General features: G+C 39.8%; 1 protein-coding gene across 6 annotated transcripts in view; it reads right to left on the reverse strand.

The window, feature by feature from the left end:
* Positions 1-16,851, reverse strand: part of LOC102084309 (golgin subfamily B member 1-like) — a 42,431-nt gene extending 25,580 nt beyond the window's left edge. For all 6 annotated transcript variants that reach the window (XM_065065565.1, XM_065065561.1, XM_065065563.1 and 3 more), the window contains exons 1-14: positions 16,753-16,851; positions 13,252-13,309; positions 12,428-12,571; positions 11,226-11,372; positions 10,125-10,247; positions 9,327-9,494; positions 8,766-8,951; positions 8,053-8,175; positions 7,754-7,867; positions 5,787-6,108; positions 5,326-5,435; positions 4,822-4,939; positions 4,475-4,566; positions 2,741-2,891 (exon numbers count right to left, since the gene is read on the reverse strand). In XM_065065565.1, coding sequence (XP_064921637.1) covers positions 2,741-2,891; positions 4,475-4,566; positions 4,822-4,939; positions 5,326-5,435; positions 5,787-6,108; positions 7,754-7,867; positions 8,053-8,175; positions 8,766-8,951; positions 9,327-9,494; positions 10,125-10,247; positions 11,226-11,372; positions 12,428-12,571; positions 13,252-13,296 — 1,843 coding nt within the window. In that variant the 5' untranslated portion in view covers positions 13,297-13,309; positions 16,753-16,851. The remainder of the gene's footprint in view (positions 1-2,740; positions 2,892-4,474; positions 4,567-4,821; positions 4,940-5,325; positions 5,436-5,786; positions 6,109-7,753; positions 7,868-8,052; positions 8,176-8,765; positions 8,952-9,326; positions 9,495-10,124; positions 10,248-11,225; positions 11,373-12,427; positions 12,572-13,251; positions 13,310-16,752) is intronic.
* Between the last annotated feature and the right edge of the window lie 2,199 nt (positions 16,852-19,050).

A 19,050-nucleotide genomic window follows, 5' to 3' on the forward strand; every position in this document is an offset into this window, starting at 1 on the left:
GTTCACCTTGTCATTTCCCTCCAACATAAGGACATAAGAATAAAGTCTGCAAATCTCACTAAGAAGAAGCAAACTGAAGTCTGACTTTAATTCTTCACCAGCTCTAAGTGAAGACTTTATACAGGAGACTGGAAAGGGTGAGGTTATGCTGATACTAAAAAAATACAATGCCAACCAATTAAAAGGCCAAATTATCTCTCATTCCAATTTACCAGGTTAAAACATACTTAATTTGTATGACAAATGCATCAGCTGAGACAGCTGTAGTTTTTATAATCTGGACAATCACATTAATTTTTATGGAAATGACATGTGTCCCTTTCAACTTCAATTTTAGTATGAACTACGAAGCCAGATAATCTGAGCAAGTCACAAGCACGTGTTACACTGCAAACTGCCATCAAACCACCTCATAATACATTAATAACATCATTCCTTTTAAGACAAATGCAGATTCACTTGTAAATAAACACACTGGATAAACTCAGAGTATGAAAGCTTAGGTATGCATCCTGTTCATCGTTAGAAATTACTGTGCATTTAAAGTACATTCCCATCTGTTTTGTGACACGACAAAACATGTTTGGGGTAACAGACTTGGAAATAAGATGTTTCATGCAAAGCAGACAAAACAGAGCAGCCAGAGAAAAGAAAAGAAAGTAAAGGTGGCTCCATACTTTAATTGAAGATTAGATTAATTAATAACGGCAAATTTAGCTTGCGATTTAACCACATTACTCCACGGTTGTCCTCACAGCGTGCAAAACTCAGACAACTTATGTCGATGCATCTGTGAGGTAAATACAGAAATTATTAAGAGATGCAGCCCTGCTGGGAACACTCAACTCCCATCTGAGCTGCCCAAGGAGGCTTTATACCACAAATGTCATTAACGCACCATTCTATAACGCCTGCTAGATGTAAATTCTTCCTGTAATATTTCAACGTTACGTACTTCACATGTTGTCAGCAAAGATTAGAGGAAAAATATTAAAGAAAACAAAATTAATGACCCTTTTAAAGCAGAACTTCTAAATAGGATTTTACTTCTGGTTTTAATTACATTTTGGCTTCTGGCACTGTCACTTGATCATTATACACACGCTTGTTTATTTTCAAGTAAAGTTTTTACTATTTTCTGCAATTTATGGGATGGAATATAACTGGGACTTTTTAAATACAACTGAATTTCAAGCACTACTAAAAATATTCAGACAAACTCGATTCTTATTTAATCACAACCACGCAAGCCAAGATTTTTTGCTCTAGAGAAGGTTACACCATAAATATGGAGTCAGCTCTTACTACAAAGAAAAATGTAGAAAGATGATTTGGTTAATATAAAGGAAGAAACAGGTATCGCAAGGCGAAAACAAAAGGCAAGTTAAAACCAGCACTTGTTACACGTATTGCTAAACCCCACATACCATCGATGGCAAACCTCATAAGGTACCGCTGGTGATTTCCTCCAAAACAACGAGGGGAGGAAAGGGCAGCGGTACCTGACGAGTTGCCATCGCTGCAGGAACCTGCATGCACAAAACTGATGGGAAACTGCTCTCCCTGGCTGCCCAGACCGCAGCGGAGGGCGGGAGCGGAGGGGAAGGGACGCTGAGGGCTCGGCAGGTGCAACGGCGGGAAAAACAAAAAAGAAACAGAAAGGTCATGCTTGTCCCAAGGGCAAAATAAAAGCAACATTAAACACAGGCTGGCGCAGATGAAATCTTCCAACTGTCACTAATATTGCATGGGGATCTGTCGTTATCACAGATAACAGGTTGTTTTAACGAAGGGAATATTATTCTCTTTCAATTCCAAAGGACTATAGGTATAAATCGCTCAAAAAGAAGAGATGTGACCCTTACAACGCTTCTATGCTTACATATGGAACTTTCAAATGGATCACGTAAATGAAAAAATAACTCAATCGCAGGTTAAACACATTAGGCTCGAATTAACTAACTGGGTTAATTACGATAAGTTGCGCACGTTAAAATTTGCTATTAATCCCCCGAAGTTAACTACCAGGACAAAAATTAGAATATAGTACCAGATGGCATGGGAAAAAAACAGTAAAACTATCTGAAATTTAAGCAGACTTTGCTGCTTCACTTTCTCATCATCTGCTTTGTTAATAACCTAGAAAATTATAGAACCTGAGTTAACTTGGAATATCTTTTTCTGTAAGTAATTGAATACCTTTATCTCGCTCCAAACCATTGCCAGTTAATGTTATTCAGCTGACCTATCAAGTGACGCTTGGTAACACATTACTAAATATTCTAAGAAAGGTTTCTAATTAATTCTATTCAAAGAGAAACTCTCTCAGGTACAATTTACTAAAGCATCACCTTTAGTCATCAAATTCTAACCAACTCTATAGCTGCCCACACCTTGATCGGTTATTCTGGGCAGGCAGCTTTAATAATAAATCAATATTTTGGAACTTTTTAACATGGGTCATTCATGTAGAGACAAGAAGCTTTTGAAGTTTAAGCAGCCTCACAGAGCAGCAAACAGAACAAGCATATATGCTCATTAAAATGATGCAAAAAAAATAGATGAGCCCACGAAAAACAGGTTTAAGGAAACAGAAGAAATTGCAAATGTAAGCAATCTCGCTAACTACAGAAATCAGCCACAGTGATGTGCTGTCAATTCGGTCTGAAGTACAGCAGACCCGCACGTATATATATATATATAAAAATATGACTATTTTATCGTAAATAAAACAATTCACCTTCTCTCTCCTCCTCAATCTGAGCCATTCTCAAGGCCATGGCAGATTTCTCTTCTCTGACGTGCTCGCGAGACTCCTCGGACTCTGCGACGCTTTCTTGCCACTCCAGGAGGTGACTCTGCAGCTCGTCCACGCTGCCCGATTCACTGGCCTAACGACAGAAGTTGCACATGAAAGCATATTTACCAAATCCCACCGCAAATGGAAGTAACGTTGTCAGCTGGCAAACCATTCACAGAGAAAACAATTCATTATAATTTACCACTTTGCACAAATATAGATCTAGGAAAGCGATAACTGCTGTTGGAGGTTACGTAAAAAGCATCACCGCTTTGTAAAGTATAAAAACCACTACTGCCAATTACACTTTTAATCTATTTTTAAACTAAAACTGGCTGTTTTAAGCAAAATATTTTTGTTGCACATTGTCCTGGTTTTGTTAAAAACAAGTTTGTCTTTTAGTGAATTTGCCTGTCAGCTAAAGGCTTCATATTAACTGCATTTTCCTGGAGAATCAGACATATGTTTTGGTACACCTAGCAATGGAATGCAAAGTTATTGATAAGCACGGATGGACATCTCGCGAGAGGGGCGACAAGAAACAAGAGACCAAGAAACTGACCAACTGTGTGTAACATCCCATTCACGTGAATACTTCATATAGAAGTGGGAGATCACGAGGATCTCATCCCTTTTTCCTTTTCCCTTCTGCTTATGGCCAACATTAGGAGAGGACCTTGCTAGTCATCCCTGCGAACTGAAGCCTAGAGAGAGACTGAATCCAGCTCCGGTTGGCTGCAGAGTCCAGTCCAGGACTTTGGTTGCCGGCTCTGCAGTTGCCGAGACTTTCAAGATTGGTTTTGTATATTTTGTATTATTTTCTCTATTCTTATTAGTAGCATTAGTAAAACATTGTTAATTTTTCCAACTCTCTTCTCTCTGTCCTTCTTTCCCTCCCCATCACCTGTCCTGAGTGGGAAGGGGGGATTGGGAGGGGCAAAAGTGGGAAGTGGGGGGGAGAGGATGTTAACAATACATCTGCCAGGGTTTTATTGTCACCCCGCAATCTAAACCCTCGACACACATTTTTATCTTATCAGTGTTTCAAAGTAAAACAACATCCAACTGTCTTTTTGTAGGATAACAAGTCTCTATGATTTTTTTTTCCCCATGAACAGTAAAAATGTTTCTGCCTTCTCATCAAAATAAAACTATTTTAAGATCTTACCAAGAACAAAACCAAACAAAATGTCTCCACAAAATCTGGAGAAAAAGGTTATTTTGTAGAGAAACAGAATGAACTGTTTCAAACTGGCTCTGCCACTGGAGCTGTACAAAGTTATCATGATTAATGTCTATTCTTAATCCACCTTTAGAGTCTTCTCACTTTGTTATCCAGACCTATATATTTGTCAAGCTTACAGCTTTTATTTCCTTCTGAAAACCTGACAAAACAACAGCCACACTTCGAAGACTCATGTTAAACGTAACTAAATAAATAGTAAACTGCTTGGAAAAATATATTTTAAGGTACGTGGAAAAAAGTAAGTAGAAATCAATCTTTTTAAATAACTCAAAACTTGTCAGCTTGTTGTCCTACTGAACAGCCGCTAACAATTTCATACATCACCCAATTCATTTACAGCACCAAAATCCAGCTGATACACTTTTCAAAGTGTAATTAGCGCCGTTGGAGTTAATCAGTGACTGATACAAATGAATTTTCAAGTAAACCTGTGAAGCTGCTCTCTTGGTCACTTGGTCCAGGTCAGCCTGCAACTTCCTTTGCTGCTCTTCATAGACTTCCAGCTTCGCCAGCAATTCTTCTGTAAAAACATAATAAATTGGGCTCGTTAGGACACAAAATGAATTGCAAGATCAATAAAACTTTATAACAAATATTCTAAATGAAAACTTGTGTAATAATTCATTTCAGTGAGAAGGCCTCTGTTGGGCTGTGCTGTCCATCTACCCCTAAAATTCACTTCTTGACCATTAAATAGTGATGAGTGCTTTAAATCTACCCTGCTAACAATTTAGACTGATGAACTGAAAATCCTACCATAGATATTGTTTCTTACCATTTTGAGTTCTGATTTCACATAACGATTGCAGTTTTGACCGTAATTCTTCGTTTTCGATTTCTAATTCCAAGACACGATTGTTCAAGGCAGATGCATCGTTATTCTTTGATGAAAACTAGAAGGAAAAATAGTTAAAAGAGTTTTTCAAATGCACCAAAACACCAGAAACACAGCAAAAGCAGTGCAAGCTTTTTTTCCCTGAACTTCTAGTAAGATTTAGAATGCCTGTTTTTCTAATATTTGAAAGCTCGACAAACAAGCTAATCCCTAATAAATTAACTCATGAAAGCTAGTAACATCAGTTTGTACTGGTTTTTGTTAAAAAACTCATATCAACATTTCATGCCCATTCAATTTTAGACATTTATTCATATATAAAGATACTCTGAAGAAGTCGTTTTAATATTCTATTTACCCCACATTCTACTTTTTTCAGCCAAATCTCCCAAGCGCAGTAGCTTTAAAACAGGCATGCGAGATTAAACGAAATGTTACACATACAGTTTTTAATTCATCCTCCAGTTGTTTGATCCTCGCTTTAGACCAAGCCTTCATTTTCAGAAACTTGGCTTCCGATTTACTGGCCTCTTCTGTTCTCAGTTTCACTTGCACTATGAAACCAAGACACAAAAAATTGTTCAAAACTCTAGAAAGATTATTAATACAAGATTTATGTTCAATTCCTTTAGCAATTGGAAGTCATACACTCACACAATACATTTAAAGAAAAATACAACACTAAGAAATGTAGTGAGAAATTTACGGTTTGTGCGATTATCTTGGTATTTCTATCCTTCGTAATTATAGTTTTTCATCACAGGCACTTTTTAATTAGAGCGGCAATAACTCTTCCACCAAATGTAATGTCGTTCTACTTGCAACAGGTAGGAAATGAGCATAGAATATGTAATAGGATGTGGCAAAATAAACTTTAATATCTACCAAGTGGTTCAATAGGCTACCTTCTAAATCTTCCATCCTCTCTTTGGTTACAGACTCCAGCTCTTTAACTCCTTTTGAGTCCGTCTGTCCACTACTGCTTAATTCTGCCACTTGTTTCTTGAGTTGAAGCAGGGCCTGGTCCTTCTCTTGCAGCTCAGTTTCATGTTTCTCTTGAATTTCATGCAGTTCAGCATCATATTTCTCCTTAACTTTTGTCATTTCAAGCTCATGTTTCTCCATCATGTCTCTTAACTGGGCTCTCATGACATGTTTCTCAGCATCCAGTTTAGACTGGAGGTTTTCTTTTTCAGACACAAGACACTTCAAGTTTTCACTAATCTCCTGTAAAAAAAAAATAAATTAAAAAAAACCTTTATATTTTAACGCAAAATATTTTTAGTACCACTCTTGAATATTATACCTATATTCCTACATATATTATAATGGGAAATCAGGGCTACTGTTGGTAACTTGGCTGTACTGCAAGAACTACTCAGCTCTGACTTTCCAAGATAGAAGTGGAGACTTGAGCAAAATGGCATCACTATTTGAGCGCCAACTACATCCAACCACTCCCACGGGTGAAAATCGAATGAAGAAGAATGTTTGCTTCTACAGAATATAAAGAAAATTGAAGCAAACAGATCTCTTTAACACTGATCCCAAAGTTTCAGAGTGCTCACTACAATGCCACCCAGGTGATGTCACCTACACAAATTAAAATTACAGTTGTTGAACTGATCTAGTTCTTCTTGACAAGCTGACTAGCTCCCCATTAGTGTTTTAGTGCCTTAAGTAGTTATTTTAATGCATAAAAAGGTAGAAAATATTACAGATCGCTATAACAGAGCAGACCACTCACATTAGACCTGCTGCTCAAAAAGCTACTTTCATGATACGTTAAGCTAGGAAGATAAAACATCCAGGTAAAGAAGCGCTGCAGATCAGCAGAGGGAACATTTCCAAACTCTGGTTAAAACTGCTTATGTAAATAAAGCAAAGTTTCCTGCTTTTTTCATACTAAAGATGAGATTCCATTACAGTTTAAAGTGGCTTAAGCTCATGTTGCCATAGTCAAACCTTCCCCCATTTCTTGTACTGCACACACCAGCACAAGGTACCATTGGTTCTGGCAGAGCATCACTGTAGGAAGATGTATCTAACCCACTTCTTTTTTAAAAAAGCACATAAAAAAACCTGCATAAAGCAGGAGCCATAACAAATGCGAAGGACTAATTAAACAGGCTTAAACTACCATGGATCTTAACTACCTGAGCAAGACATCTACCCGGGTATATAGCTAAAAATACTTCTATTCAGATTCTGATTCTGGCAGCCCTCTTGGCAAGTGGAAAGTCTTTTGGGAATAACATAGCTACCATACTGGATTGGGCACATCCCAGACAGTCCACAATGCATCTGCTCCAGCAAAGAGTCCCAAAAGCTTTTTGGAGAGATTGCAATATCCTTTTTCTATGTCGCTGAACTGAAGCAGCAACACTCAAAGGCTGTAATCAGAGTTCATGCGAGGTGCTTAAACACAAAGAACCTTGATCAGGTATTGCTTTTGCATTCAATAGAAAACCAGCAAAAGGAAAGGCACGCTACTAGCAAATCCCTCACTTTGGGGGGAGAAAAAAGCCTGGTTTGGGGCTCACTCCAGACTCTACCTACAGATGCTGAGATCTTTTGACAGCAAAAAGTCTTCCCTAAGTCCCTTTGGCAAATTCCCAAAATGAATCAAGACAAACTACGGGTGAGAGTTGACAGGTTTATATTTTATGGACTCTACCTCTCCTTTAAGTTAATTTCCTTACTGAAATTAATATTTGTCTGCACAACTATGGTTGCATTATTAGCGCATCAAAGCCTCCCAGAGAACTGCCTAAATATGTCATGCAAAATTATCTTTTGCGCGCAACCAAACAGCTTTTTCAATTTGCATTTGACCTGATGAGTGTAGATGTGTGAGTCTGCTGTTTCTTACTTTCAATTCCTGGTCCTTGGCATCCAGTTCTTTTTGCAAGACATCTATCACCTGTGTCCTTCCCAGCATGACCTCTTCTTTTTCATGGAGCTTCTGTTTCAAGGCCTTTAGTAGCTAACAAAACAAAACCAAAAATCAAGTAATCAATAAAGGAGTTGAAACTTTCAGATGACAAAGACTTATCTTTATTTTCCCAACCTGACACCTGAACTGTGCCACAGAGGTTTGTAACCACATGATGCCAAATTCCCATGTGTACCTAAATCAAAGCAAGCTACTGAGTTTCCAGAGCAATGTACCTGTTCCAGGTCAGCACTTGCATCAGATTTAGCAGCTAATTTAAAGAGCTCCTGCTCATGCTTTTGTCTCTGTGCTTCCAGTTCCTTTTCCTTTTCCTGGATAATATCTTGAAGCACGCATACCTAAAAGTACATAAAAAGTAAATACGAAACCAGCCCGCAAACGCAGAGTAAAAGTACACTGAATTCTCTAATTAAAGGTACAGCAAGATGGTGTATTCTACCTTAAGTCTCAATTTTGCTGCCTGCCAACAGTAAAGGTGTGCCGGGCAGCTCACGGCACGAGAGAAGGTGACGTGACAAACAGCCACTTGTGCCAAGAGCAGCCACAATAACCCAAAACCACTACCAGCCGTCGCACGTGCGCATTTTTGCACCTTGAGATGTAGTGCTATGAGAAAGAAACGTCTGGAGGTTCTTCAGGTAGAATTCTGCACGACTCATTTCACTGTCACACGCCGGTTCCGCAGGGCCAAAAACCAGCCACATTCTTCAACTCCTTTCTTGCACAAAGCTTTCAGCTTCAATTATCAGCAGCACAAACCATCAAGTGCTTCATTATTCTCATTTCATCTGATCACCGTACAGATCTTTACTCAAGAATCATCCAAAATTAAAAAGGTGTTTCTTAACTATTGAGATAGAAACGCTACAGCCAGGATACCACTTCTTCCACCAAAGAATGTCAATATTTTTACAGCATGTTTACTTACATTTTTCATATATGAAGCTTCTTTTCCTTGGAAATGCTCTCTTTCTTTGCTCTGAATATTTTTAAGGCTCTCAATCTGTTCCTGGAACAAGCTACACTTTTCCTCACTGTCTCCAACCTTTTTGGTAAGGTTCTGAACTAGGATCTGCATGCTTTGGAGCGAGGACTCTTTAACAGCCAGCTGGTTCTTTAGAATGCAAACCAAAAGACAATTAGAAGGATGGACTCAGAAAAAAGATCCAGCAACCATCACGAAGCCGCATCCCAACCCTTCCCGCAGTTAAAGCAACATTAAACTCAAAATTCAGGTTTGGTTTTAATTTGAATGAAATCTGTCAGCAGATTCTGAAGTTGATCCAAATACATATTAATGATACTGACCAAAAAGTAAATAAATAGAAATCTACTAAGATAAGTGAAAATAATCAGTAAAGAGGTTTTATTCACATAAATAACTGCAAAGGATTTGTGCTTCAGAAAAGGATCCACCGCACAACACATCAGAATTCACTGAGACCTTGAAACCTCTATGGAGATTTTTATATTTGAGCTGTTCATATACCTTCAGTTCTTCATTAGGCAAGAGTACTTCACTGGCAGCACCAGCTGACCCACAGGCTATCTGTAAATCAACGATATACGCATCCCTCTCAGCCAGCTTCTTCTCTTTCTCTGCCAGCATGGAATCCATTTCAGCCCCGCGACCGCGCTGGGCCTCCAGCTCAGCGCTCTGGACATGAAAGACAACATTGCTTGTAATCCATAATCCCACAGCACAGAATAACAGTTTGCATTATTTCCTTATTGCCTGTTTTAGGGTACTGAAAAGATTATAATCTAATTTATAGCCTGGTTCAGTTTTGAGTGTAATATCTAATTGTTGAGCGTTTCTCTCTGACATTACGGTCACCTTCCAGAGCCAACAGTCATGTCTCAAAACACATCACTGGAGAGAACAGCTACAAACCATAACATGAAATCAGCCCTTGCCTACATTTCTTCCTGTTATGCCTTATTTTTGCAACAAGAAAAACAGCATTTTTGTTCAAAATACAAGATTGAAACATAGCATTAACCCGCAAAGTCCATATTTGTGTATCCTATTCCATTCATTTTCAAATGACTACAAAATCAAGGCTGAGGATTCACTGCTTGCACAGGACACAATGACAGGATCCCCGCTGCGTTTGCTCAGGCAGGTTGCACCGTATAAACTTCTCTATCTACCCAATAGAAAACTCTCAGAATACCACTTTAATAACACATAATTAAATATATTAATATATTTCAATAAAAATATTTCACCGCAATCCTACAGCACCAATGTGAAAAGCTACACGCTTATCGTATAAAATACCACCTTTCTTTGTAACTCTTCATTTTTCTGTGTGATCTGGGATTCTAGTTCTTCAATTCTCCTCCTCAGCACTAATATTTTAGCACGATTTGCCGCAGCGTTCTCCTGGTCACCATCTTTGGACACCTGCAAAAACAGGGAGCTTTATGTTCTGTAAATAGGTAACACGTGACTTCTGCAACTCTCATTATTCAGGTAATATTGGTGAGAAAAAGTGGACTTTACCCACAGTTTGTACCTTGGTTCTCTTCTATATTACACATTCCATGTAGAAGCCAGATAAGTTAGGCACAGAATTTGTATTAAGCTTGTAAAAATCTCCGTATTTTAATTATTAATGATAATTAGAACGCACAATAAGGGCATTCATTTCCTCTGGCAATTGTAATCTGTATAATCTGGCATGTGTTGGCCGTATATATAACCTATAACTCAGAGGAAAAAAAGGACTATTGTGGGGGGGGGGAAGTGTAAATTAAACTGTTCCTAAGCATAAAGGTTCTAATCAGAATTTCAGTAGATATAACCACTGGGTTATGGAAATTATTTGCCATGGCAAAAGAAATCAAGTGCAACTGCACTAGAATTATTTTAGAAGCTGTACGAGGTCAAAATATCTATTTTGAAGAAACACAAGGCTACTTATACAACTGCGCTGCTACGAACAGACCTGAAAATCTTGCTTAACAGTGAAACACAGGTTATTTAAATAAGACATTCATCCACTTAATTTATATCTTGCTACCAAGGACATCTTTATATTTCCATTTTTATGTCGGATATTGAAGTAACAAGTTAGGTTTGGCTTTCATTTCTTCTCAAAAACTCACCTTCCTGATTCACATGTGTTAAAACTTTGAGAAGAACAGTAAGGTTGGTTTTTTACTAAAACAATTTGAAATGTACAATTTTATAAGTTTTGATCGAAAAATAAAGCAGAATGAAATAGAAATACACAGACAGGCTGACAGCACCTGTACAGTCCACCCTGATCCTAACCCAGCTCAGCTCAAAACCTCAACTTCAGTTCCAATTTGAGCCCAGCACACAAAGCTCTCCAGCCTTCCAGAAATGACGTCTGCTTTAAAATGGAAGGACACTCACCTTTTTCTGCTCTGCTTTTGCCTCTGCACCTCCTGACGCCGGGAACTGTTTCTTAAGTTCTTCCAATTGCGAGGTTAATGATGCGACTTTGGCTTTGTTTTGCAGCTTCAGCTTGGAAAGTTTGGCATCAGCAGATTCCTTCTCCTCCTACAAACATCAAAGTCGTGAAGGACTAAATTAGCTACATGAACAACTGCAGCCTTCAATTCTTCATTGAAGAAAGAGAAATCCAAAGCCATTACCAAAAAAGTCTTTACCCTGAAGGGACATTATAATGTCACGTGCAACAGATCTGTATCTACGAAACAACCTTCCTTTCACTAAACTTTCTGTACACTGTTATTATTATTGTACAGAATCCAGAGCATCATCATGTTAGATATTTCCATATTTATTTATGGTAATACAAATTGAGGGCTTGATTTTTTTAACAAGGAGGTTTTATATTTATACATATATATGTATATAAAAAGAAAGACACCTTCATAATACTATAAAAGCATATTTAATTTTCTTGAAAGAGACAATTTGCAATGAGTTCTAGAAAATCCAACATTTTAACACTTGGCTGTTAGTGCCCACAGAAGATACTTTTTAAAAGTGGAAAAAGCGTCTTTTGCAGGAACAGACCAACCCTACAACTGTTAGAAAACAATGAAGAACAGCAAATCCTCAAAAGTCTTGAGGCTGTTACATGTAAATTCTTTCTAGCTCTGTCCTTCCTAACACCAGACAAAAGCGGAGGATAATATACAGTAGCATTCATACTAAGATCATTATACAACAAAAAGCCCTATCTAGTGGAAGGAGAAATAAACAATTATCTACAGGATTCAGCCTGAGCTGAGCTGGGATCTGACTACATGGCCAGGAATGATTTGGATGGTGGTTTTTCCCCCATATTTAGGCTAAAATCACCATGTATCCCTCACTCTCGGGAAGTCATCTGTCCCTTGCAGCCATTAAGTGCATCTGCTCAAGCAAGGAACACGTGTTTCCTCTGTAATCCCCAACCCGGTTACAATTTTGGAACAGAAAACACGCTGGCAAAAAGCGGTAACGTCCAGGAACGGTAACAGTGACCAACACTCCCTGTGTTCCCAGAGCTGCTACAACCAACCATAACCCTGTAGCTACAAAAACGGCTCATGATAAACAGGCCTGAAGGGGTTTTTTTAAGCAGAAGAACGCAGGCGCGGTACCTTTAACTGCAGATCTTTATTTCGAAGCTCAGCATCCTTCTCCCTGACAAGCTCCTTTAGCTGCGTCACCAGCTGTTCAGTCGTCGTCAGCTGGTCGGTCAAATCTGCCACCGACATGTTTCCTGCATTTTGGGAGCCTGCAGCCTGCAGACATTAAGTATATCAGAACAAACCAAATGGTGCAGACAAAGAAAAAGTCCTCAGTTGGTGTTTGTTTGGGTTGTTTTAAACATTTGGCAAATCTTATTAATATAGAGTGTAATACTAGAACTTACATATACTCTACGCACCTATACCAAGCAGCTTGTTGATAGACACATGAAGTGATAAATCTTAGAAACTGGTTTAGGAATATTAGTTTGAAATACAGCCAAACTAAGTACCTAAAACTGAATTTCCTCCTTTACTGGATTTGCATCATAACAACCAGCAATAGTGTTATTGCACCTTGTGGCAACAAAATATTGCTATTGGACACACTATACGCAACAAATACACTTGAGATAAAGCTTATGGAATTCCTACAGATGTTTTCTTAAAGCAAGATAAGTATAGTGAAGAGGAGTAGAGCAGCTATGTTACCCATGGGAGATTAAACACCAAGCAGACAAGAAGCAAGAACCCAACCTGACTTCCCAAGTCCTAAAATCAAGTCATGATAAAACTATTTAAGCAACTTATTTACAAAAATACACACAAAATTTACAAAAAATACACACAAAATATTTACAAAAATTTACACACAATTACTATATCATTAATCAAAGATTCTCAAAGTCAAAAATTCTTAAGAAAATGTTATTTAATAGGAATTCAATACTTACAACTGTTTTGGAAGGAGACCCATCTCCACTACCCCATTTCCACATAGTTTCACGATGGCTATGAAAAAACAGATGAAATAGCAGAGTAAGTATCAGTGACTCTCAAGTAACTGTAATTAACTCGCACTTCTCTCTACCTATTTCACTGTAAAATACTTGAAGCTAATTTGGTCAATTCTGACAGCACCTCTGATCTCCACCACGTTAGTAGTTGTTGAGAAATAATGAAATGATGTATAAAATATGCATAATACACCTTTTCTAAAAGCTTCTAGTTGCTAAAATGTCAATACTATCAAAAATAATTCAAAGAAGCCTTTAATGAGTAAATGCCATAAAGAATTATCCAACCTAGTTGCTTCTTCCACATGTAAAGAGACAAACCACATATAGATTGCTAATATTTAACCTGACCTCAAACACGGCAATATAACATGAATTATATCAATGTATATTTCTACAAAATCGTAAATAAGGACTAAAGACATTAAAGAACACCAAGCTGCATATCTAAAAACTACAACTGTTGCAACCCTTGAGGTCACCGACCAGCACGTGCCTGCACCTGAAACCCCAGAACAGCCACCAGGATTGGCCATAAAAAGGCTTTAAAACGAAAAATCCTAAAGAACAAGTAGGTAGAAGGCAGTTAAAAAGGTGAAACTTTCACTGAATAATAGTGATAAATATGGCTGAGAAAAAAAAAAGGGTAAATTCAATAAAATAGCCCATGCGGTAAATTCCAAAATGCATCTTAGAGACATAATCTAAAGAGCAGACTAATATTAATATATCTTGCTTGGCCTCTGGACAATACACCCAACAGCAGCATGAAGTGAAAAGAGAAGCTGGACCTCTTCAGTCATTTTCACTCTCGACCACCAACATCCAGAGGAAAATAATCCATCCTTTCTGATTAATCTGTATTACAGATTTACAAAACACGCACAGAGATCAGTCCTGAATTTGGAAGACAGTTTACAATAAACATTAGCACACGGCTTATCTTAAAGTATTGAATCTGGAAAGCAGTTTATAATGAACACGAGCACACAGCTTATCTGCAAAAAGGATGCAGAATGATAGCGGAGGCTGATTTGAAAGCCATTTATCATTTCAAAGCTAAAACCAGGAATCGCAGACTGTGATCTATGACCTATATTATCTACAAGGCCAAACTGGATTCTGCCAGGAATCTTTTCTAACATGAAAATCAACACATGAGACATGGGAATTACAGAAGTCTCATTTCATAACTCCCCCAGAGCCGTCACATCAGCAAAGAGCTCATTTCCAGATACATAAACGGGTTACTCAGGTACACAGAGGGCAAAATGACTCACAAGATGTAACGTGGTGGCGCATTTGTATTTAACTTATGAGTATTCTCGCTCGTTCCCACCTCTGGCTGCCGCAATCACTGCTGCTCACTCCACAGCCCCGCATTCCTATCTTGATACTTTGTTACTTTCTGGTCTGTTTTTATTTACATCGTGGAACGTAAATATTGACAAGTTTCCCAAGTCACTGGGAAACAGAACTGACCAGGCTTTCCTCACCCGCTCTGAAATCAACAAATAGTGGTTTTCATTTGTCTTCTGGGGCAGGGAAAAGTTAAAGCTGCAACCTGGAGCAACCCCATTCAATCCCTTCCCTTTGTAGTACATCCCAACACATTGCAGGTCAGTTTTCTATCACCATTTTCCTTCTTTTGGCGGCCTGTGTCCTGGACACAGCGCTATCAGGGACCAAGCACCAGAGAAGCCAGATTATCTGTGGCTACTCTCTTGACTTTTCACCGTGACAGAGGATTTGTCCTTCCCCTGTAAATTCAAACCATTCGCCCTCACTTCTAAGGTTTCACATTGTTTCATCGCTGCCAGCACCTCACCTGCTCCACATCTTGCATATTCTGCTGGGACACATGATCTTAGAGATCTTTTCCAACCTAAAAGGTTCTATTCTATGATTCTATTCTATTCCACCATTCCAGACGTTCTTTGCCATCCACTCTGCACTAATTTCTTTTAATCTCTTCTCCACTGATGAACAACCTTTCACAAATTCCACAAGACACAAGAAATGCCCATTTAATTTTATGAAACAAGTCTATTCTGATGCTCAAAGCAGAACCAAGGCTTTGGCTCTTATCACAACACGATGCTACCCAAAACAGTAAAAAGTCCCACTGGCAGCTTTGCCTTCACACTCGTCCATTCTGTTGTCCCAGCACCAGCTGCAGCCAAATCCAGCTAAAAAAACCCACCATGTATTATTCAACTGGGTGGTTTCCAGCCGACTTAGTCCCCTGAGTCAGATACCGCAGCACATGGGGCACTCAAGAGCACACAACAGCCAACAGGCCTTTTATTATTTTAAATACATTTCCTAGAACAATTTGTGCTTGCTTTAAACACACACACAGAAAGAAAAGCACTTTAATATAGTTATTTTCTTAGCCTATCTGCAAATTTTTCCTTTTATCTGTGCTTGGTGGCTTGAGAAGATGTTTATGCTTCTGCTGAACAAGCTAAACTTGTATTCAAATGGTCTGCGCCATCTCTGACTTAAAAGCTCTTGGATAAAAGCTGCACAAACATATGACATACAGCAAAGAAGCACAAACACTGAAGCTGTGTTAATCAAACCATGAGCTCCCTGTAAAGTTAATGCAACAGTACATTTATATAGCTAATAGTTATGGCTATTATAAACACCACTTCTTAATCATGGAATGGTTTGGGTGGAAAAGGACCTTCTCAGTGCCCCCCCTGCCATGAGCAGGGACATCTTCACCAGCTCAGGTTGCTCAGAGCCCCGTCCAGCCTGGCCTGGGATGTCTCCAGGGATGGTTCATCCACCACCTCTCTGGCCAACCTGGGACAGGCTCCCACCACCCTCAGGGCCAACAATTTCTTCCTCGTGTCCAGCCTGAATCTCCCCTACCTTAGTTTAAAACCATCGCCCCTTGTCCTGTTGTAACACGCCCTGATAAGTCTGTCCCCATCTTATCCGTCCCTTTTAAGCACAGCAAGGACGCAATAAGGTCTCCCCGGAGCTTCTCCAGCTGAACACCCCACCTCTGCCAGCCTGTCCCCAGAGCAGAGCTGTTCCTTGGCCGTTCCCTCCAGCAGCTCCGTGTGTGTCTGTGCTGGGACCGCAGAGCTGGACCAGCACCGCACGGGGGTCTCACCCCCTCCCTCCACCTAATAACACTGAGTACTCTTAAAAATAAAGCACAAGCGGAGTACTATCTTAGCGCACCACTGGAGAAATACACAAGGCAGAGACCCCCTAAACCCCGCGGGCAGACCCGGGAGCCCCCCCCCTCCGCCCCGGGGCCCTGCGCTGCCAGCGGCCCCAGGGGCTTCGGCCGCCCCCTGGGAAGGCGGCGACGAGTCCGGACAAACCCCGGACCCTCCCCCGAGCCCCAGCGGAACCTGCCGGGGAAGAGCAGGGGCCGCAGCGCAGCGGGGCGAACCCCTCCGCGGCCCCACTCACCTGCGCGGCGGCGGAGGGGGCGGCCGGGCCCTGCGCAGCGCTCCCGGTCACCGCGGCCGCCGCCTCCTCAGCGCGGCCCCCGCAGCATCCGCCACGCCCCAACGGGAGCCGTGAGGCGGCGGCCCCCCCTGGCGGAGCGGAGGATCGCGGTCCGCCTGCAGCTCGGTTCAAGGGTTCGAGTCCCGCCTGGTCTCTCCCGGTCACACCCCACCCCCCGCAAGGTGTCCCCTCCGGTAGTAACGACACCTACCCCTCGAACGTAACGGAAATTATGTCTGGGAGACCTCTCCCAGCAAAAGCTGTTTTAAAGTTCAGTGGAAGCTCTACAAAACTTTAATGCTGCCAAAACATCGTGTCCTACCCATGTAACAGGTGGCATTTGGATGTGGTCTCTTGTATTCGGAAGACTTTACGTAAAGAAACAGATTCAAATATTTTTTGCAAAATAATCAGAGGGCTGAGCTGCATCACCAAGTTTTAAAATAGCGATGTGGAAAAACCTCTGCATAGCCTTTTTTCCCAAAAATAAGCCCTACCCTGAAAATAAGCCCTACCCTGAAAATAAGCCCCAATGTGATTTCTCGGGATTTCTGAGGATGCTCGAAATATAAGCCCTACTCCAAAAATAAGCCCTAGTTACTGTTAATTTAAAAAGTCAAGTTAAATAGTGTCCAGTCAGCGAGATATATATATAGATGATAGATATAGATATAGATATAGATATAGATATAGATATAGATATAGATATAGATATAGATATAGATATAGATATAGATATAGATATAGATATAGATATAGATATAGATATAGATATAGATATAGATATAGATATATAAATAAAAGTAAAATTAATTTGCAATAAAATGCAGCGGGACAGACCCTTCACCAAGAAAAACAGACACCCCCAAAAGAATCACACTCAAAAGACCCCAACAATAAGGGCTGGGAAGTGTACATTGTTGTACGTGGGAAAAGGAAATAGAGTCACAAGAAATCCATTATGTATTTCAAGGTTTGGAGAGTTATGATGATGTTCCAGAATGTGATGGCGTGACTATATTTGAATAAATACTGATCTTTTTGTTCAAGAATAGATGTAGACCGCTGTTCACAGAAAAATAAGACATTCCCCGAAAATAAGCCCTAATGCATCTTCTGGAGCAAAAGTTAATATAAGACCCTGTCTCATTTTTGGGGAAACAGGGTGTCTGCTGCACTACCAGCAGCTGTTGTCTTGCTCTTTTATTTTAAGGTTAATTAAGTCCCTGGAGACACAGCAATCTTGGAAAGGCTTAGCTGCTCAGGACATAGAGCCAGGAGGCTCTGAAATGAAGTAGTTTCCTTCCCCGAGCTTCTCGGTAGGTAAATCAGATCAGAATGTAGAAATGTGATGATTTTGGGGTTGTCCTATGGGGGGACAGGAGTTGGACTCAATGACCCTTGTGGGTCCCTTCCAGCTCAGGACATTCTATGATTCTACGACTGCAAACTGTGCAAAATGTGATCTCAGCAAGCAAATAAAACCAGCTAAAAATGTTACCCAAGGAAAAACACATATATATATATATATATATATCCCCAAGGCAATTAAAAAAAAATAGATAGAGGTAATTATTCAGTGGAAGAAAACAGAATGATCAAGGGAAGGCTGAGTGAGCTTGTGGTACTTTCCCAACCCGATGGAGAATTTGTATGGGGGAGAAAGGTGATACATGGTTTATATACTCCTCAAATGTTCAGGTACAACACAATGCTGGCATCATCTTGGTTGTTCAGGGATGACTTTTATCTTTCACATACAGCTCTAAGCTTCCAAGAAGCAAAGTCCTTCTTTCCAAAGTCTCTGGTTAAATACTGCTACCTCATTACATTCCAGTGTATAATGTGAACTATATATAACAAAAAAAAGTTAAAACACATTCATACTGTAAAGACTGGTCGCTATATAGTTAAGGAAGGGAATTTTCATAACAATTATATTGGTCTTTCCTTCAGGGAGGGGAATGGATTGAAAGTCCTTTTTCTAAGCAGAAGGAAAAAAGCACCTCTAGATTCCTATGGGGTAGAACAGACTCAAAAATACAAAATTAAGCTGTATATTGTGTCTGATGGCTGTAGCTTCTGTACAGGGTGTTTCAGAAAGATGGACCCAGTACGATTTCAAATTGGGTCCATCTTTATGAAACACCCTGTATTTTGCCTTCTTTAATAGTGCAGATAGTCACTTTTTCTGTGTGCAAACTGCAGCTTTCTAGCAGCATCTGTGCCAGGAAAGGGACAAAAGAGATGCTTTTCACT

Source organism: Columba livia, chromosome 5 (genome assembly GCF_036013475.1).
Source record: "Columba livia isolate bColLiv1 breed racing homer chromosome 5, bColLiv1.pat.W.v2, whole genome shotgun sequence".
In the NCBI taxonomy this organism is placed as follows: domain Eukaryota; kingdom Metazoa; phylum Chordata; class Aves; order Columbiformes; family Columbidae; genus Columba; species Columba livia.